General features: G+C 43.7%; 1 protein-coding gene across 1 annotated transcript in view; it reads left to right on the top strand.

Moving 5' to 3' along the window:
• nwd1 (NACHT and WD repeat domain containing 1) overlaps window positions 1-15966 on the top strand; it is a gene marked incomplete at both ends in the record, with an annotated part of 72107 nt that overhangs the window by 39734 nt on the left and 16407 nt on the right. The window contains 2 exons of the mRNA XM_084311509.1: window positions 1546-1694; window positions 5838-6111. Of these exons, the coding sequence (XP_084167635.1) occupies window positions 1546-1694; window positions 5838-6111 (423 nt within the window). The remainder of the gene's footprint in view (window positions 1-1545; window positions 1695-5837; window positions 6112-15966) is intronic.

Genomic DNA, 15966 nt, shown 5'->3' with positions numbered 1-15966 from the left:
GTTCTACGTTAGGAGGACCGTTTCGTGGAGTGTTCATCATAGGCCATTTCAATATTAATAACACTATATTAATATTACACTAGTTACCCTCCGGCTCGAAGGACCAATTGTAACTGAGGGGTACAATTCCCTGACTGTATTGATAAGTATGGTATCATTAAACCACTACCTGCTTTATGTACTTTAAATACTGGCCACACAGTACATGATATAGATATGATGAACACTTTCCCACCTGATGAAACGAAGTCCACACAAATGTATAAATCGAATATTTTATATAGCAAAGGGTATATACAACGTTCACTTAATGACATTTATGATTTGAATGCACTTGTATGGCAAATGAGTATTCGTAGGTAAATCAACATTGAATGTCCAATCTCTGGTTACGCAGGGAGCAAGTATACAACCTGGTTCTTTAGGGAACTATAGCGATGGTACTTAAATGATTATAGCTGGATACACTAAAGGGGGGTCCCGCTGGTTGTAAGTCAGTAGGGGGGGGGGTTAGGAGAGCCGCTGGCGATATCCCATCTGGCCGACGATTTCTTGGGAGAATTCAGAGTGCTGAACACGGTGCCCACAGAACCTCGGTCCACAGATGAATACAGCTGGGCCCTCTTGTAGACGGTCGCTGCCGGTCCACAACGAAGAGACGTGAGGCGACCTCACTCGGGGTAGAGCGCCGTCTCACCTGGACTCCTCTCGGGGGGGTAGTTCCAACACTCAGCAGTGTTGGCTGTTATCCATGGCATAATCAAAGCACCCAAAGCACGTAGATAATCCAAGCCGTGGAGGGCTCGCCGTCGTCCGGGTGAAGTAATCCAATGTACAGGTCCACTCGTCCTGGCCCAGAGCTCCTCGGATGCAAGCACCACACGTGGTCTGCCCAGCCTGGTTAAGACTCCAGATAACGCCAGGAACGATGGGGGTACTGCTCACTTTATAACTCTAACCGAACGATGCACCATACATAATAGACTATTATTAACTTAATAGAAATACGTCCCACTCGACGGTATAGTGCCAAACTATGACAATTCAACTATTAATCCACACGATGTCTCAATGCCTATTCTGAGGCCAAGTAGGCCATACTGCACCACACGTGCGTCGTGGGTGAGGCTTCACGTCTGTTACTAGGTTGGAGGGTAAAGGACTAATGGACTAAAAGAAAGTTCTACTTTACTTGCGCCATATATATATGCGCTGTGAACAAATAGTACCATTCGTATTTCGCCAGACGTATTCCTACGCGGAACCGGGCTTGTAACGACATGTTCGTCGGCACGATTGAACTTGAACCAAGGGGCTTGGCTGCTGGCGCCAGGTTCTTGTCCAATGGTAGAATGAAACTATTATGGGCTGTTAGTAGACTAAAGGGATATTCAGTGTATATGTACAAGGAATATACAAGGGATATCAAACGATATACAAATACTATTAAATATATATCCATAAATAAATATATATATTCGGTTTAATCTGATCCTTCACAACAAGTCTTATCCACTAACGTCTTTGTCCTCTCATGTCTGTAAGGCTGTGAGAAGGTGCTGAGCCTGTTCCACATCGAGCGGGAGTCTGTGGAGAGGTCCCTGGATCTCCAACACGGTGACACGGTCCTGTGTGCTCAGGTGTCCCCCGACGGCAGGGTGGTCGTCACTGGAGCTGAAGACCAGATCACACGAGTAGGTGTTGTTGTTGTTGTTGACAGAGGGAGAAGCTCAGAGCTATTTTTTTTTCTTTTTTTATATCTCTTTCTCCTATTTTCTCTGATTTTCTCCCCGTCCCAATTAGTCGTTGTGCCAATTCCCCCCCTCCCCTACCTGGTTGTTGTACGCATGTTCTCCCACGAGTCGGTACAAGGGTGTCCTGATGTCGAGCGCACGCTTCCTCAGAGATGTGCGCCTTCAAGCCAGTGACGCTTTTTTCACTTGGCAGCGAGGACTCTCATTGGTGAAGTGTAACGCGTGGGAGGGCACGCTATCTCCACCAAGTCCTGCCCCCGCTTAGCAAGCGCCGAGACCTGACCTGTAGGCGTCGCTGTCCACAACGCCAGATTCCCACCCGCCAGCTTCCCCACCCCCTAACACTGGCAATTGTATTAGTATGATCGGCCAGCCAAGCTGGTAGCAATGCCGAGAGCTGGTGACGAGCGCAATCTCCGCTACGCCACCTGACCGCCCTCACTCAGAGCTACTCTAGGACTAAATAATGACCCACTCCTGTGGGCCAGTGTCAGTGTAGAGGCGGGGCGACAGTGGCTCGGGGGGGTAGAGCAGTCGTCTGGCAATCCGGAGGTTCCCGGTTCGATTCCCGCTCCTCCCGGCCAGCGTGTCGATGTGTCCTTGAGCAAGACACTTAACCCCTAATTGCTCCCGATGAGCAGGTTGGCACCTTGCATGGTCGCCTCCGCCGTCGGTGTGTGAATGTGTGAGTGAACGGGTGAATGGGTAAAAAAAAATTGTGTAACAAATTGTAAAGCGCTTTGGATAAAAGCGCTATATAAAAAAGCAGCCATTTACCATTTAGAGGAACATTTATTTTGTTATGGTGACCATTCAACAGTGACAGAGGCCAAAGACTGCTAATGCAATTGGTTCACAAATCATGTTAATAATTTTGCCCTTTCAGCAAAGATGCTTCCCTCATGCAAGTAGCACAACATCCACAGTTATAATCTAGCATAATGTTCATCGTTTTACTAAAAGGTGAATATTATTGTGAAACTATTTTCTTTTTGGTCAATGGATAATAACATAATGGTTGTCACATACGGTGTGACAACTAACCCCCCAATGAACAATGTCTCAAGTTCACATGATAGCATGCTAATCTTCAAAGAACAAATAACTTGAAACAAGTATAATAATCTGCCAGTGCAGTAAGAAAATCGGCAAGATTGATTGAAATAAGTTACAAAAAAAAAATATATATATATCTAGGGTTCTCTCTCCTGAAAAGTGGGAAGGGATAAGAGAGAATCTATCTTCTGTTTACTGCAGAGCGGAGGGACTGGGAAACCCATGTTACTGACCAAACACTCTATATCAGTGACGACTGTTGGAATGTAGAGCTACTTTTAACACAAAAATACCAGCATCTTTAACCAGCTATTACATAATGCTAATTACAACAGGACAGCTGTTTCAAGTACCATTCATGTCTCTACACTTAAAGACATGTCGGTAAATGGTGCATATCAACTTTTATCGAAAACACTTTACAATTTTGTTGCTCACATTCACCCACATTCACACACCAACGGCGGAGGCAACCATGCAAGGTGCCAACCTGCCAACCTGCTCTCTATGATCCTCAATGAGCCATGACGGTGAACTGTAGACATTTAGATGAGTCAATTTGTATATAAAAATAGAACATAGTTTATTCCTGTTTCTGTGGCCACAGACCATTCTATATGCTCAGTTTACAATCAGAGACAAAATGTCTGACCAGAAAGTGAGAGCGAGCTCTGCTTAGGCTTGAAATTAAGTACAAAGTTGACATGACGTCAAAAGATGAACAGATATGACAAGAAAGGTAAACAAAAATGAGCAAAGATGAGAAAATGAAAACAAAAGATGGGTTTAGGGCCTTTGTCTTGTCTGACACAAGACTGTAGACAAGATTAACAAGAAAAGAACCTTGGAGACGGCTGGGTGGCGCAGCGGAGATTGCGCTCGTCACCAATGCAAGAGACTCCGGTCTCGAATCCGGGTGTCAGCATTGCCTCCGGCTTGGGCCGGCCGTCATAGTGGCTCAATCGGCAGAGCCAGCGGGTGGAAGTCGATGGGTGGGGATTTGGACGTTGTGGACAGCGACTCCTACAGGTCCCCCCCCCCCCCCCAAAGACCCAAAGTCGCTGACAATAGGCAAAAATAAAATAAAAAAAGAAAAGAAACAAAGAAAACAAAGAAACATGTAACCACAGGGAAATGGAGGACAATAATAACACACAGGAACATAAAAACCACGAGTAACGGATAACAAATACGGGAGTGAGTAGGGGAGACAGTCGGGAGGAGAGTAAGGTAAAACCAAGGGGAGTGGGGGGGGGGGCAGGAGAGGAGAGAACGTGGGGCAGGGGGAAATGGTGGCAAGTTGGAGGAGGGTGGTTATGGGTAAGGAAGGTTGAATGCTTGGGAGAACAGGTGGGTTTTGAGTCTGGATTTGAAGGTGGAGAGTGAGGGAGAGTCTCTGATGGTCTGAGGGAGGGAGTTCCAGAGTCTGGGTGCAGCTCGTGAGAATGCCCGGTCACCAAAACGTTTGAGTTTGGATGACGGGACAGTGAGGGAAAGAGTGGAAGAGGACCGGAGGGAACCGGTGGGGCGGTAGGGGAGAAGGAGGTCAGTCAGGTGGTGGGGGGGGGGGGGGGGGGGGGGCAGGCTATGGAGGGCTTTGAAGGTGAGGAGTAGTGTTTTGAAGTTAATGCGTTCCTTGATCGGGAGCCAGTGGAGGGAGTGATGTGTTCGCGGGACCGGGTGTTAGTGAGGAGGCGGGCGGCTGAGTTCTGGACCATCTGCAGTTTATGGAGGGAGCGGGAGGTGATGCCAGTGAGGAGGGAGTTACAATAGTCCAGGCGGGAGGAGATGAAGGCGTGTATGAGGGATTCAGCAGCAGGGGGGAGAGGCAGTGACGGATTTTGGCAATGTTGCAGAGGTGAAAATATGAAGTTTTGACAATGGAGCGGACATGGGGGTCAAATGAGAGGGTGGGGTCGAGGGTGACACCGAGGTTGTGGACTAGGGGTGAGGGGGTGATGGTGGAGTCATTGATGGTGAGTGTGATGGGTCCGGATCTGGTGAGGGTGGTGTTGGTGCCGATGATGAAGAGTTCTGTCTTGTCGCTATTTAATTTGAGGAGGTTATGGGTCATCCAGGTTTGTAGTTCAGTGATGCAGGATTCAATGTGACTGAGGGGAGGGCTGTGGGGGGATTGTGTAGTGATGTAAATTTGGGTGTCATCAGCATAGCAGTGGAAGTTGAGGTTGTATTTGCGAATGATGTGACCGAGGGGGAGAATGTAGCAGATGAAGAGCAGGGGCCCGAGGACTGAGCCTTGGGGGACCCCCTGTGTGACTGGGGAGGGGGAAGTAGGCAACTAAACTGGCTTCCGGTCAATAAAAGGGTAATTCACATCAAATTAGGTCTCGCACACAAGATAGTTCAAAATACAGGTCCGAAAATATCTATCCAATTACTTTAATCGATTCCGTGACAATCATTCCACTAGAAGGAGCAGTACGGATTTTATTCTGCCAAAATTCAACTCATTAATGGGCACAAATACTTTTTTATATTCTGCTGCACTGGAGTGGAACGAGCTTCCAGTGGCCCTGAAAAACATCGAAGAGGGGGGAAGCTTTAGACGTGCCGCAAAGAAATGGCTAGTCATAGCCACGTCTAGGAAGGAGAGGGTAGGGCGTGTTTTATGGGGTTGCTATATGTTTTATTATGATGCTCTATGTTTTTTATTAAGATGATCTATGTTTTATTATGATGCTCTATGTTTTTTATTAAGATGATCTATGTTTTATTATGATGCTCTATGTTTTATTATGATGCTCTATGTTTTATTATGATACTCTATGTTTTTATGATGTCTGTCCATGTCCAAAATCAGGGACCATGATGGAAATAAGTGCTTGCACTTTCTCATGTTTTTATCCCTTGGTCTTTTACTCCACAATAAAAATCAATCAATCAATCAATCAATCAATTAATCAACCCCCCCCCCCCCCCATTTCAAAGCACCATTCCTGTTTCCACACTTAAAGAGTAATAATTTAGTAATCATCATGGCACCGTGACGTGGCCTCTCCTCCGCAGGTCTGGTCTGTGACCACCGGCGCCCTCCTCGACTCTCTGTGTGGCATGGACGCACCCGTCACCTCCTTGGCACTGTTTGAGGGCACCATCGTAACGGCTTCCGGGGACGCGGACTACATAAAGCTGTGGCGTCAGACGTACGACCCCCAGCACAAGCCCAAAGCCCACGTCCCTGCCGGGTGCCTCCACGTGGCCCTCACTAAAGACTGCGACACGGTGTTCTACGTCAGCCGTGAGAGCCAGAAAGAGGTTATCTCCTGGAACTGTCACACGGGTGAGTGTCTCCAAGCGGCGGTGTTACAGAGAGGCACATTTAGGAGTGGAGAGTTTGTTTAGGCTTAATTAATTAAGGCAAACTTTTCTTTTTAATTGTTATGCGAAGCACATCTATGATCGGCAAAGTCACTAAATCACTCAAGTTAGCATCAGTCATTCACTCACACTTAGCCACTCTGCCCCTAGTGGCAGCTCACAGACATGGCACTTTATGTAAGACCAGTTCAGAGTGAAAATCTATGAGACTGTGTCCTTTTTTTTTTTTTACCACACTACAGAAGGTTAACCTTTCACTACCACACTACAGAAGGTTAACCTTTCACTACCACACTACAGAAGGTTAACCTTTCACTACCACACTACAGAAGGTTAACCTTTCACTACCACACTACAGAAGGTTAACCTTTCACTACCACACTACAGAAGGTTAACCTTTCACTACCACACTACAGAAGGTTAACCTTTCACTACCACACTACAGAAGGTTAACCTTTCACTACCACACTACATAAGGTTAACCCTTTCACTACCACACTACAGAAGGTTAACCTTTCACTACCACACTACAGAAGGTTAACCTTTCACTTAGGGCTGGGCGATATGGCCTAAATATGATATCACGATATTTTCTGACCTTTCGGCGATACACGATACGCATCACGATGTTTTTCTTTTTTTCCCCAAACAATTCATTATGAGGCTTACCAAGACAGTATTTGAGTTTGCAAGCTAACATTAAAGACAAAATAAAATACCCATGCATTTAGCATTTTTATATTATATATTAGATTTAGATTATTGGATTATTAGATTATATATTGCATATATTTAGCAATGAGATATTATATAATTTAGATATGAAATATGATGAATCGAAAATGGGGGACCCTGGTCTGGTTCGCTGGTCTGCATCCCCTTAACAATTGTATGTATTGAGCTGTACTGTACCCATTCTGCAATATGTTAATAAAGTTTTAAATCAATCAATCAATCAATCAATCAATAAATAGGATTTTAGCATTTTTATGAAACTACTGTATATTTGTATGTCTCTAAATGTTTTGATGAATTGAAAATGGAGGACCCTTATGTAAAAAAGCCGAAAGTCTTTTTCTGGTCTTCATCCTCCAGTCAGTCCACTGTTGTTGTATTGAGCTGTACTGTATTGTACCCATTCTGCAATCGTTAATAACGTTCATTCGTTCAATCATTCAGCCGGCAACAGAATAATTTTGATTGACAGTCGAGTCTGCCAATTACGTCACACCGCTTGTACCCGCCCTGCTGTTCTTAGCACCAATCGGCAAGCAGCGCTATTATTTTTTTACTTCCTGAATGCCCTCCTTGATTTTAACGAGAGCTCAGCTCAACGACAACAACAACAGCTCACCGCAGCCGACGAGTGATTACTAGCGCACCGCAGCATGACAACGAGGCATAATGATTTTACTGCAACAAATGTTATAATAAAAGCCTTTCCATACATCTGTCTGATTGAAAACTTTATTAACAGACCGCAGAATGGGCACGCACAACTCGGCACGGACTGAGATATGAACAGTAACGCTTGCTATCTATGTCGTCATTGGACGTTGCTATGTTTGGGTAAATACGCTGATGTGTAACTATATAACGTGTAACTATATAATGTTGATGCCACAAAACGAATGCCTTTGTTAATCATACGTACTAACTTTGATGCAGTAGTGTGTGTGTGGGAGCGGCGTTGTTCAAAAGTTTGAACGGGGTGGACCAGATTGACGCGACACAATCCTCTTGGGCAAAACATCACGATATCCACGATACGTTAAAAAAGTGTATCGTTAATGAACTGTACCCGATATTTATATAATATCGTCATATCGCCCAGCCCTACTTTCACTACCACACTACAGAAGGTTAACCTTTCACTACCACACTACAGAAGGTTAACCTTTCACTACCACACTACAGAAGGTTAACCTTTCACTACCACACTACATAAGGTTAACCCTTTCACTACCACACTACAGAAGGTTAACCTTTCACTACCACACTACAGAAGGTTAACCCTTTCACTACCACCCTACAGAAGGTTAACCTTTCACTACCACACTACAGAAGGTTAACCTTTCACTTCCACACTACAGAAGGTTAACCCTTTCACTACCACCCTACAGAAGGTCAACCTTTCACTACCACACTACAGAAGGTTAACCTGGTTAACCTTTCACTACCACACTACAGAAGGTTAACCCTTTCACTACCACACTACAGAAGGTTAACCTTTCACTACCACACTACAGACGGTTAACCTTTCACTACCACACTACAGAAGATTAACCTTTCACTACCACACTACAGAAGGTTAACCCTTTCACTACCACACTACAGAAGATTAACCTTTCACTACCACACTACAGAAGGTTAACCTTTCACTACCACACTACAGAAGGTTAACCCTTTCACTACCACCCTACAGAAGGTTAACCTTTCACTACCACACTACAGAAGGTTAACCTGGTTAACCTTTCACTACCACACTACAGAAGGTTAACCCTTTCACTACCACACTACAGAAGGTTAACCTTTCACTACCACACTACAGACGGTTAACCTTTCACTACCACACTACAGAAGATTAACCTTTCACTACCACACTACAGAAGGTTAACCCTTTCACTACCACACTACAGAAGATTAACCTTTCACTACCACACTACAGAAGGTTAACCTTTCACTACCACACTACAGAAGGTTAACCTTTTACTGCCACACTACAGAAGGTTAACCCTTTCACTACCACACTACAGGAGGTTAACCTTTCACTACCACACTACAGAAGGTTAACCTTTCACTACCACACTACAGACGGTTAACCTTTCACTACCACACTACAGAAGGTTAACCTTTCACTACCACACTACATAAGGTTAACCTTTCACTACCACACTACAGAAGGTTAACCTTTCACTACCACACTACAGAAGGTTAACCTTTCACTACCACACTACAGAAGGTTAACCTTTCACTACCACACTACAGAAGATTAACCTTTCACTACCACACTACAGAAGGTTAACCCTTTCACTACCACCCTACAGAAGGTTAACCTTTCACTACCACACTACAGAAGGTTAACCTTTCACTTCCACACTACAGAAGGTTAACCCTTTCACTACCACACTACAGAAGGTTAACCTGGTTAACCTTTCACTACCACACTACAGAAGGTTAACCTGGTTAACCTTTCACTACCACACTACAGAAGGTTAACCCTTTCACTACCACACTACAGAAGATTAACCTTTCACTACCACACTACAGAAGGTTAACCTTTCACTACCACACTACAGAAGGTTAACCTTTCACTACCACACTACAGAAGGTTAACCTTTTACTGCCACACTACAGAAGGTTAACCCTTTCACTACCACACTACAGGAGGTTAACCTTTCACTACCACACTACAGAAGGTTAACCTGGTTAACCTTTCACTACCACACTACAGAAGGTTAACCCTTTCACTACCACACTACAGAAGGTTAACCTTTCACTACCACACTACAGAAGGTTAACCTTTCACTACCACACTACAGATGGTTAACCTTTCACTACCACACTATAGAAGGTTAACCTTTCACTACCACACTACAGAAGGTTAACCTTTCACTACCACACTACAGAAGGTTAACTTTTCACTACCACACTACAGAAGGTTAACCCTTTCACTACCACACTACAGAAGGTTAACCTTTCACTACCACACTACAGAAGGTTAACCTTTCACTACCACACTACAGAAGGTTAACCTTTCACTACCACACTACAGCAGGTTAACCTTTCACTACCACACTACAGAAGGTTAACCCTTTCACTACCACATTACAGAAGGATAACCTTTCACTACCACAGTACAGAAGGTTAACCTTTCACTACCATGCTACAGACGGTTAACCCTTTCACTACCACACTACAGAAGGTTAACCTTTCACTACCACACTACAGAAGGTTAACCTTTCACTACCACACTACAGACGGTTAACCTTTCACTACCACACTACAGAAGGTTAACCTTTCACTACGACACTACAGACGGTTAACCTTTCACTACCACACTACAGGAGGTTAACCTTTCACTACCACACTACAGACGGTTAACCTTTCACTACCACACTACAGGAGGTTAACCTTTCACTACCACATTACAGAAGGTTAACACTTTCACTACCACACTACAGGAGGTTAACCTTTCACTACCACACTACAGAAGGTTAACCTTACACTACCACACTACAGAAGGTTAACCTTTCACTACCACACTACAGAAGGTTAACCTTTCACTACCACACTACAGAAGGTTAACCTGGTTAACCTTTCACTACCACACTACAGAAGGTTAACCCTTTCACTACCACACTACAGAAGGTTAACCTTTCACTACCACACTACAGAAGGTTAACCTTTCACTACCACACTACAGATGGTTAACCTTTCACTACCACACTACAGAAGGTTAACCTTTCACTACCACACTACAGAAGGTTAACCTTTCACTACCACACTACAGAAAGTTAACCTTTCACTACCACACTACAGAAGGTTAACCTTTCACTACCACACTACAGAAGGTTAACCTTTCACTACCACACTACAGAAGGTTAACCTTTCACTACCACACTACAGCAGGTTAACCTTTCACTACCACACTACAGAAGGTTAACCCTTTCACTACCACACTACAGAAGGTTAACCTTTCACTACCACACTACAGAAAGTTAACACTTTCACTACCACACTACAGGTTAACCTTTCACTACCACACTACAGAAGGTTAACCTTTCACTACCACGCTACAGACGGTTAACCGTTTCACTACCACACTACAGATGGTTAACCCTTCCACTACCACGCTACAGACAGTTAACCCTTTCACTACCACACTACAGATGGTTAACCTTTCACTACCACACTACAGACGGTTAACCTTTCACTACCACACTACAGAAGGTTAACCTTTCACTACCACACTACAGGAGGTTAACCTTTCACTACCACACTACAGAAGGTTAACCTTTCACTACCACACTACAGAAGGTTAACCTTTCACTACCACACTACAGAAGGTTAACCTTTCACTACCACACTACATAAGGTTAACCCTTTCACTACCACACTACAGAAGGTTAACCTTTCACTACCACACTACAGAAGGTTAACCTTTCACTACCACACTACAGAAGGTTAACCTTTCACTACCACACTACAGAAGGTTAACCTTTCACTACCACACTACATAAGGTTAACCCTTTCACTACCACACTACAGAAGGTTAACCTTTCACTACCACACTACAGAAGGTTAACCTTTCACTACCACACTACAGAAGGTTAACCTTCCACTACCACACTACAGAAGGTTAACCTTTCACTACCACACTACAGAAGGTTAACCTTTCACTACCACACTACAGAAGGTTAACCTTTCACTACCACACTACAGAAGGTTAACCTTTCACTACCACACTACATAAGGTTAACCCTTTCACTACCACACTACAGAAGGTTAACCTTTCACTACCACACTACAGAAGGTTAACCCTTTCACTACCACCCTACAGAAGGTTAACCTTTCACTACCACACTACAGAAGGTTAACCTTTCACTTCCACACTACAGAAGGTTAACCCTTTCACTACCACCCTACAGAAGGTTAACCTTTCACTACCACACTACAGAAGGTTAACCTGGTTAACCTTTCACTACCACACTACAGAAGGTTAACCCTTTCACTACCACACTACAGAAGGTTAACCTTTCACTACCACACTACAGACGGTTAACCTTTCACTACCACACTACAGAAGATTAACCTTTCACTACCACACTACAGAAGGTTAACCCTTTCACTACCACACTACAGAAGATTAACCTTTCACTACCACACTACAGAAGGTTAACCTTTCACTACCACACTACAGAAGGTTAACCTTTTACTGCCACACTAAGGAAGGTTAACCCTTTCACTACCACACTACAGGAGGTTAACCTTTCACTACCACACTACAGAAGGTTAACCTTTCACTACCACACTACAGACGGTTAACCTTTCACTACCACACTACAGAAGGTTAACCTTTTACTACCACACTACATAAGGTTAACCTTTCACTACCACACTACAGAAGGTTAACCTTTCACTACCACACTACAGAAGGTTAACCTTTCACTACCACACTACAGAAGGTTAACCTTTCACTACCACACTACAGAAGATTAACCTTTCACTACGACACTACAGAAGGTTAACCCTTTCACTACCACCCTACAGAAGGTTAACCTTTCACTACCACACTACAGAAGGTTAACCTTTCACTTCCACACTACAGAAGGTTAACCCTTTCACTACCACACTACAGAAGGTTAACCTGGTTAACCTTTCACTACCACACTACAGAAGGTTAACCTTTCATTACCACACTACAGGAGGTTAACCTTTCACTACCACATTACAGAAGGTTAACACTTTCACTACCACACTACAGGAGGTTAACCTTTCACTACCACACTACAGAAGGTTAACCTTACACTACCACACTACAGAAGGTTAACCTTTCACTACCACACTACAGAAGGTTAACCTTTCACTACCACACTACAGAAGGTTAACCTGGTTAACCTTTCACTACCACACTACAGAAGGTTAACCCTTTCACTACCACACTACAGAAGGTTAACCTTTCACTACCACACTACAGAAGGTTAACCTTTCACTACCACACTACAGATGGTTAACCTTTCACTACCACACTACAGAAGGTTAACCTTTCACTACCACACTACAGAAGGTTAACCTTTCACTACCACACTACAGAAAGTTAACCTTTCACTACCACACTACAGAAGGTTAACCCTTTCACTACCACACTACAGAAGGTTAACCTTTCACTACCACACTACAGAAGGTTAACCTTTCACTACCACACTACAGAAGGTTAACCTTTCACTACCACACTACAGAAGGTTAACCTTTCACTACCACACTACAGCAGGTTAACCTTTCACTACCACACTACAGAAGGTTAACCCTTTCACTACCACACTACAGAAGGTTAACCTTTCACTACCACACTACAGAAAGTTAACACTTTCACTACCACACTACAGGTTAACCTTTCACTACCACACTACAGAAGGTTAACCTTTCACTACCACGCTACAGACGGTTAACCGTTTCACTACCACACTACAGATGGTTAACCCTTCCACTACCACGCTACAGACAGTTAACCCTTTCACTACCACACTACAGATGGTTAACCTTTCACTACCACACTACAGACGGTTAACCTTTCACTACCACACTACAGAAGGTTAACCTTTCACTACCACACTACAGGAGGTTAACCTTTCACTACCACACTACAGAAGGTTAACCTTTCACTACCACACTACAGAAGGTTAACCTTTCACTACCACACTACAGAAGGTTAACCTTTCACTACCACACTACATAAGGTTAACCCTTTCACTACCACACTACAGAAGGTTAACCTTTCACTACCACACTACAGAAGGTTAACCTTTCACTACCACACTACAGAAGGTTAACCTTTCACTACCACACTACAGAAGGTTAACCTTTCACTACCACACTACATAAGGTTAACCCTTTCACTACCACACTACAGAAGGTTAACCTTTCACTACCACACTACAGAAGGTTAACCTTTCACTACCACACTACAGAAGGTTAACCTTCCACTACCACACTACAGAAGGTTAACCTTTCACTACCACACTACAGAAGGTTAACCTTTCACTACCACACTACAGAAGGTTAACCTTTCACTACCACACTACAGAAGGTTAACCTTTCACTACCACACTACATAAGGTTAACCCTTTCACTACCACACTACAGAAGGTTAACCTTTCACTACCACACTACAGAAGGTTAACCCTTTCACTACCACCCTACAGAAGGTTAACCTTTCACTACCACACTACAGAAGGTTAACCTTTCACTTCCACACTACAGAAGGTTAACCCTTTCACTACCACCCTACAGAAGGTTAACCTTTCACTACCACACTACAGAAGGTTAACCTGGTTAACCTTTCACTACCACACTACAGAAGGTTAACCCTTTCACTACCACACTACAGAAGGTTAACCTTTCACTACCACACTACAGACGGTTAACCTTTCACTACCACACTACAGAAGATTAACCTTTCACTACCACACTACAGAAGGTTAACCCTTTCACTACCACACTACAGAAGATTAACCTTTCACTACCACACTACAGAAGGTTAACCTTTCACTACCACACTACAGAAGGTTAACCTTTTACTACCACACTACAGAAGGTTAACCCTTTCACTACCACACTACAGGAGGTTAACCTTTCACTACCACACTACAGAAGGTTAACCTTTCACTACCACACTACAGACGGTTAACCTTTCACTACCACACTACAGAAGGTTAACCTTTCACTACCACACTACATAAGGTTAACCTTTCACTACCACACTACAGAAGGTTAACCTTTCACTACCACACTACAGAAGGTTAACCTTTCACTACCACACTACAGAAGGTTAACCTTTCACTACCACACTACAGAAGATTAACCTTTCACTACCACACTACAGAAGGTTAACCCTTTCACTACCACCCTACAGAAGGTTAACCTTTCACTACCACACTACAGAAGGTTAACCTTTCACTTCCACACTACAGAAGGTTAACCCTTTCACTACCACACTACAGAAGGTTAACCTGGTTAACCTTTCACTACCACACTACAGAAGGTTAACCTGGTTAACCTTTCACTACCACACTACAGAAGGTTAACCCTTTCACTACCACACTACAGAAGATTAACCTTTCACTACCACACTACAGAAGGTTAACCTTTCACTACCACACTACAGAAGGTTAACCTTTCACTACCACACTACAGAAGGTTAACCTTTTACTGCCACACTACAGAAGGTTAACCCTTTCACTACCACACTACAGGAGGTTAACCTTTCACTACCACACTACAGAAGGTTAACCTGGTTAACCTTTCACTACCACACTACAGAAGGTTAACCCTTTCACTACCACACTACAGAAGGTTAACCTTTCACTACCACACTACAGAAGGTTAACCTTTCACTACCACACTACAGATGGTTAACCTTTCACTACCACACTATAGAAGGTTAACCTTTCACTACCACACTACAGAAGGTTAACCTTTCACTACCACACTACAGAAGGTTAACTTTTCACTACCACACTACAGAAGGTTAACCCTTTCACTACCACACTACAGAAGGTTAACCTTTCACTACCACACTACAGAAGGTTAACCTTTCACTACCACACTACAGAAGGTTAACCTTTCACTACCACACTACAGCAGGTTAACCTTTCACTACTACACTACAGAAGGTTAACCCTTTCACTACCACATTACAGAAGGATAACCTTTCACTACCACAGTACAGAAGGTTAACCTTTCACTACCATGCTACAGACGGTTAACCCTTTCACTACCACACTACAGAAGGTTAACCTTTCACTACCACACTACAGAAGGTTAACCTTTCACTACCACACTACAGACGGTTAACCTTTCACTACCACACTACAGAAGGTTAACCTTTCACTACGACACTACAGACGGTTAACCTTTCACTACCACACTACAGGAGGTTAACCTTTCACTACCACACTACAGACGGTTAACCTTTCACTACCACACTACAGGAGGTTAACCTTTCACTACCACATTACAGAAGGTTAACACTTTCACTACCACACTACAGGAGGTTAACCTTTCACTACCACACTACAGAAGGTTAACCTTACAC

The sequence above is a fragment of the Notolepis coatsorum genome (assembly GCF_963971535.1).
Source record: "Notolepis coatsorum genome assembly, chromosome: 3".
In the NCBI taxonomy this organism is placed as follows: domain Eukaryota; kingdom Metazoa; phylum Chordata; class Actinopteri; order Aulopiformes; family Paralepididae; genus Notolepis; species Notolepis coatsorum.
This window is presented reverse-complemented; position numbering and strand designations above follow the sequence as displayed.